This window comes from Neltuma alba, unplaced genomic scaffold (genome assembly GCF_004799145.2).
Source record: "Neltuma alba isolate B1F8T4 unplaced genomic scaffold, ASM479914v2 tig00011720_pilon, whole genome shotgun sequence".
Taxonomy (NCBI): Eukaryota; Viridiplantae; Streptophyta; class Magnoliopsida; order Fabales; family Fabaceae; genus Neltuma; species Neltuma alba.
The window spans coordinates 20,738-27,659 of NW_021636352.1; the positions used below are offsets into that span (position 1 = coordinate 20,738).

The 6,922-nt window shown below is 35.3% G+C and overlaps 1 protein-coding gene across 1 annotated transcript; it reads left to right on the forward strand.

Moving 5' to 3' along the window:
- Positions 1-1,278: 1,278 nt before the first annotated feature.
- LOC114717232 (fructose-bisphosphate aldolase 3, chloroplastic) lies at positions 1,279-5,249 on the forward strand. Its single transcript, XM_028902331.1, has 6 exons — positions 1,279-1,576; positions 2,336-2,605; positions 2,723-2,832; positions 2,958-3,048; positions 3,824-4,093; positions 4,551-5,249. Exons 1-6 carry the CDS (start codon positions 1,415-1,417, stop codon positions 4,827-4,829), a joined length of 1,182 nt encoding a protein of 393 aa, XP_028758164.1. The 5' UTR covers positions 1,279-1,414; the 3' UTR covers positions 4,830-5,249.
- The last annotated feature ends 1,673 nt before the right edge of the window (positions 5,250-6,922 follow it).

Genomic DNA, 6,922 nt, shown 5'->3' on the forward strand with positions numbered 1-6,922 from the left:
TATATTTTATAAATACATACACACATTAATTATATTATTTATTATGTTGGCAAAAAAAATGTATTATTAACAAATTTATTACTTCAAATAAAAATATATTATAAAATCTATTCTTTATGTAATTATCATATTAACATATATTTTTTTAGTAATTTGTATATATGAAAAGTACTTCTAATAACAACTATCCAAACACTTTTATTTTATTAAAATTATTTTTTTATGAAATCTATTCTTTTAAAATCTGTACTTAAAAATTATTTTTTTCAGAAGCTATTCTCTAAATTATAATTTGGTTTTATTCAGATACTTTTTAAATGTGATATCTTCTCTAGCAATGATTCAAATCTTAATTCATTGTATTACGAAAAATAAACCCCGATCCCCCTTACTAGCAGGGCGCTCTCTGGTGTCATTGACTATTGAGTTTGGCTGCGCGGGTGGCCGCGTGGGTAGGTGGGGGTGACACCTGGGAGAGTCCAAATGTGAGGGCTGGTCAATTGATATTACGTGGTATCGCTAGGGCCCACCGGCCCCGTGCACAGTCCACCTTCCCACGCCAAAAACATCCCAGTGGACGAAAATACCCCTTCTTCCCCTCTGTATTTTTTCTTCCATCTTTCTCCTCTATGATTATTATTATACTCTCAATCATTTCGCCTTAATCATCAAAATGAGCATATAAAATAGGAGAGTATGGTATGTTAGAGAAAAGAAGAAGAAGAAGAAGAAATTTTTTGGAAAAAATTAACGATATTAAAGTGAAGTATTTTACTATTAAAAAGAACTTTTGGCTTCTAATATATCTAAAAAGAGCTCCTGCATTTTTTTTTCTTATCACAATTCACAACTAAAAAGACGTGTTTAATTAAAAGTATTTTAAATTAATTAAAAATAAAATCATGGATCAGAGGCTTATAAGGGGAATGACAAATAAAAATCTTAAAATTATTAATTTCTAAATTAAGATTCATTGCCATATTTTAACACATTTTAACAATATTTGAATTACAAATATTTCATGATTTTTTTTGTCATTTTCTCAACTCATAAATCGTTTGGTATTTAGTGTTTGTTGTACGACAGGATCTCTCTAATTTGCGTTTCTATATGACGGCAGAACCTGGAATGTGAAAAAGACAGGAGGATCAAAAAGAAGACAAACCGAAGGATGGACAAGATGGTCATTTTCATCTAAGGCACTGTTTGTTGTTTGGTATTGCCGCATGTTCATTGTCTTATTACAGCCTCAATTTTGGTCTGCGGAGTGCCCGAGGAAACAAACAAACCCGCGGCAGCGTTGTTCTCTTAACTCTTCCCATTAGCATTAGCCTCTCAGAAATCTTCGCAAAATCTCAACCTACACACTCACTCTCGCTTCCTCTTCCACCTCTGTGTCTCCTTCCTCGACGCTATGGCCTCTGCCACTTTTGCTAACCTCAACTCTCTCTCCTCACAGTGGATCGGCCAGCCCTCATCCTTCTCTTCCCGCGCGGGATCCTCCATTCGCTTGGCTACTCGTCGTGCCTCCGTCCCGATCCGCGCCTCCTACACCGACCAACTCATCCAAACCGCTGTTGGTTCCCTCTTCACCCTCCTTCTACTTCTTCTGATTTTGGATTGTTGAATTAAGCTTCGGGATTTTGTGGTATTTGGTATGCTTCTTCTTGTTGTTGTTGTTGATCTTGTTCGCGTTGTTTCGGGAACGGTCCATTTTCTTCTGTTCTGATCAAATATTGTCGTTGAATTCAACGTGTTTGGATCAATTTTTAACATGTTTTTCATGCCTCTTCAATTTAAGAAGAGAAAGATTGATGTCTTTTAGTTCTATTGTTTTTTCCCTTGTATCTTAAATTGAAGCTTGTGTGTGATGCTTCTCGCATCTCTTGATACTAGTTTTAAAAAAAAAAAAAAAAATTCTTGCTTCTTTTTCACGTTTTTTCTCTTTTCAAGTGTGTAACTGTTTGCTACGTGTTCTTTTGACTACTAGTTGGATGTTAAACCATATTAGCTTAATGTGGTTTGAGGGACTGAGAGTTTGTCTCCGACGTTAAGGACCAACATACTTGATTTAAATCTTCGGCTAACCTCAGTGACTAGTTTTGAATTTGTTCAACAACCTATTAATTTTATGCTTAGCATGCTATTCTATTGTTGTCGTTATTGGATCTGGTAATGTATGATTGATAGAATGGAAAGCTTCAATCTTTCCTGGAAGATGGTTTGCTTTTGCGTAGATCTAGATTTTAGTCTATGTTATTAGAACAGCATTTGCAGAGCTTGACCAATGAACATTTCCAATTTCCTGACTATGTTTTCTTTCTTGACTGTATAGAAATCTATTGCATCCCCTGGTCGTGGAATCCTGGCTATTGATGAGTCAAATGCAACCTGTGGTAAGAGGTTAGCATCTATTGGATTGGACAACACTGAAACCAATCGCCAAGCCTATAGGCAGCTTTTGCTGACCACTCCTGGCCTTGGTGAATACATTTCTGGTGCTATTCTATTTGAAGAGACCCTTTACCAGTCAACTACAGATGGAAAGAAGTTTGTGGATTGTCTACGTGAGGAGAGGATTGTACCCGGCATCAAGGTTGACAAGGTATGGCATATACGTTCACCTTGACTAATTCTTTGATTTTAATATCTAGAACACGAACTCTGCTCCAGTTGATTACTGACTGATTTAGTAATTATATTTCTGACTTGTGCATTTCAGGGTCTGGTCCCGCTGCCAGGGTCTAACAATGAATCTTGGTGCCAAGGTTTAGATGGATTGGCTTCAAGATCTGCTGAATACTATAAGCAAGGTGCTCGATTTGCAAAGTGGTAAGTCATTCACTACTCCTTTTAAAATTTTAAACAGTCTTAATTTTTTATTATGTTTATGAAATTTTACTGAAGTAAGCGTATCAAATTTGAGTGTGCATGATGGTTTGTTTTGGTTTACACAGGCGAACAGTTGTTAGCATTCCTAGTGGTCCTTCTGCATTAGCTGTCAAAGAAGCTGCATGGGGACTTGCACGATATGCCGCCATCTCTCAGGTATTCATTCACATAAGAACCTTTTTTGGCTGCTGGTATTTTGTTCTTGATTTGCATCTGCATTTTCTTGGCTCTCCTATTTGTATCCACTCTCTCTATTGGGAGGTTCTTTCAGTTGAATGGGCTGAACTGAAGGCCATTGTGGTCTTCTTTTTGACTATGTCACCATGCTATTAAAAGGACAAGATTTTTTTCCCCTGAAGTACAAGATCATTCGTGATTGGGTTGTTTCAAAATTACTTTATTCATTTTGATGGAAGTTATTGTTTCTCATGCATCTTGCTGAGGCTTAAGATGAGTGAATGTAAGAGGTGAAAAAAGTCTCCCCACTTTGTTGGAAGCGTGGGGGGACGTGAGACTAGCAAAATTTGAGGTCTTGAGATTGCCCTGATTGTGTGAAACTTTAATTTCTGAGATTTTGATATTTCTTTCCTTCTTCATACTTCTAGATGTTAACGGTAAGATTCTTCCTACATGGTTAAATTTTATGTTTGATGCTTGAGGTTAGTATATATGCATCACTCTTCTTTACTGTTTTCCCCTGGCAGGGTTTCACTGCAGAGTGTCTTGAATATCACCTCATTTGAATGATCTATAATTCAAAATGCTTGAACCCTATTCAAGCTCTATCACCTTATTTGAATGATCTGTAATTCAAAATGATATAGTCAGTGATGAACATATATATCATTTTATTATTGTCAATTTACTTGATATGTTTTTGTCTGCTTGTATGAATTATATGAATGACTTGTGTGTTTTATTGCCAATGCAGGACAATGGCCTTGTGCCAATTGTAGAGCCTGAAATCCTTCTTGATGGCGACCACCCAATTGAAAGGACGCTGGAAGTAGCAGAGAAGGTTTGGGCCGAAGTTTTCTTCTACTTGGCTGAAAACAATGTTGTGTTTGAGGGAATATTGCTCAAACCTAGCATGGTGACTCCTGGAGCTGAACACAAGGAAAAGGCTTCCCCAGAAACCATCGCTAAATATACACTCACAATGCTCAAAAGAAGAGTTCCACCTGCAGTCCCTGGAATCATGGTACGGCTGTTAAACCTTCTCCTGTGTTTTGGAAAGAAAAAAACAAAAAGTGAAATATTATCTTCCTTCTGCACAAATCTCTTCCTCAGGTTACGAGAATCTAGAGTCCTAAATCACTTATTACAAATGTTTCTATTTTATTCTTGATTCTAGCTGGCTATAATGGTTATAAGTTTAGGGATATTTATTTTGGCAAGCAAAACTATGATGATACTAGCTTCATAGTCAGGATTCTCCCGTTTTTGGCCGGAAAATCATCACCTCAATCTGAATAGTCTACATTTCTTCTTTCATTAAGGATGAAGTAGTTCTCAGAAGATCTGGATCGCTCATATCAATAGTCGGAATTTCCAATGAATGATTGTCATCTTTTCGACATTAGAGTATTTAATTTAGAGATTTGAACTAGAAATTACTTTAACAGAACCATGTAAATATGTTTTGATTTTCTTTTCAGTTTTTGTCCGGTGGGCAATCTGAAGTGGAGGCAACACTAAATCTTAACGCAATGAACCAAAGTCCCAACCCATGGCATGTTTCCTTCTCGTATGCACGTGCACTGCAGAACACAGTACTTAAGACATGGCAAGGGCGGCCAGAGAACGTAGAAGCCGCACAGAAGGCTCTTTTGGTGCGTGCAAAAGCAAACTCCCTTGCTCAACTTGGAAGATACTCTGCTGAGGGTGAAAGTGAGGAAGCCAAGAAAGGAATGTTTGTGAAGGGTTATACCTACTAAAATTTGGGGCATTCCATGCCTTTCAGCTGTGTGACCATTCCTCTTGCTAGCAGTGAATGTTGAGACTTAATTTATTGTACTATTATTTTACTTCTTCCTTCTAGCTAATGAGTTTGAATAAAGCCAACAAGAAAGAAAGGTTTTGGCGTAATTAGGTTTGGGGATCATGAAAACCCACAAGGGACAAGGAAAACATGTGAAAGAAAATATGTGTGTTCATTTTTCCCCCCTTAAAGCTACGTAACTTGTAGTTTTTACCTTCAGCTCTTGAATAGTGGTGGTGGATTGCATATTGGCAAATTTAGGGCATATTTTGATTTAATGTTAGAAACAATCAAAATCACAAGTTCATAGAAGCAGTCCTTTTGTGTAATCCTGCTTTGTTTCGAAAAGATTATGGACATTGACTTTCAAGTCCTATATGCTTTGTTTGGTGAATGGCATAAGTGGGGAATATGCGTTTTTTCTTTCTGTTTTGGCAAGTGGGAATATGCTCTATATTTCACACGGATTCTTTTTTTTCCCCTTTTTCTGGTTAAAACAAGATCCTCACACATGAATTTCAACCCTTTTGAAATCTAGAGAAAGAAAGATGAGATGAGGCGTATTCATAAGAGACTCACATAATGGCATTACTCATATTTCTCTTTTGCCAAATACAAAGACATGTTGCCTTTTTAGCAAAACCAAAAAAAAAAAAAAAACAAAGACATGATGGTTAGACGCATCAGAGATTTTTTTAATCTTATGAAAATCAAAACATAAATTTTTTATATTTTAATGTTAATATTAAACAATAGTTATATTTTTACCTTTTTGAGAGTATAAAAGACATTCATAAAATTGTTATTTTATTTTATTTCATATTGTATCCTATACTAAACACCATCAATCTATAGTATATGAAAAAATTGTCAATAAATCATACTTTTCACAAATTATGACAAAGTAACTTATTTCGTAGAGTGCATGTGATGTACAGGATCCGCATTACTTTGGAGATAAAATTTCAAATGACATTGATTCATATAAATAACTCACAAATGAGACCCCCCCCCTCATGAACTCTTACAGGTTACACTCAAGATACTCATTAAAATAAATTTATATATCTATATCTATATCTATATATATAATACACATTTAACAACTCATTTTTTCTCAGCTCCAAGAAAAAAAACTCATTTTTTCAGACCTAGCAATACGGATCTCAGAATCCATTGGTTTTTGGGCCTTTCTTTCAACTGAGAGTGGCCCTGTATTTATCGGGCCTATATCATTCGGTTCTACATTTATGTTTGGCATTCTTCAATTAGATATGAAAGTCATTTCACGGTAGCTAGTGTTCTAGGATTAACTTCCCCTTGGTTTTTTTATCTTAGTTTTTCTTTCGGGCTTAGCCCTCTTTGTAACCAAAAAGAAGAAGTCATTTTACGTGTACTTCCCTTTTTCTTTTTATTTTTTAAACTAACCCTACATACTTCATAGAAGAGAGAAGGTGCCAAAAGAAATTGGTTGGAATGGTTTGATACTTTGTTCACCTTACTGTAGCGTTCAGTAAGAATTGGTATGTCAAAAATGAAAGGGGCAAAAAAAAAAGGCAAAACAATTCCTCTCAGGGTGTCATGACCACTAAACAAAAAAGAATCTAAAAAAAAAAAAAAAGGGATCCCATGATATTCTCATATGACACCACTTTACATTGTGAAAATTACTATTTAATCCATGTTTCAAAGTCAACCCAACTAGTAGAATATACTGAAGAAAATAAATAAGAATTTTTTTTATTTTTTAAGTTCAATTTAACAGTACACAGCAACGTCTATCCTAAATTTTGAAAGTAAAGAGCTTGATTTGAGGCCAAACTGAAGATAAAAGGACAAATAACCCTAGCTGTATTGTTGCATGTGAATGTAACATTTAATTTTGCAGTGAAACAGCTAAGAAGGTTCATTGACCCTTATATTTAATGCATTTATGTTCCCAAGATAATTTTTTTTAATATCATTAGAAAATTAATAAAAAAATTAAAGAACTAATTTCCCAAATCAAATCCATCTTTTAAAAAATTCAATCTTTTGTTTTTTTCCCTC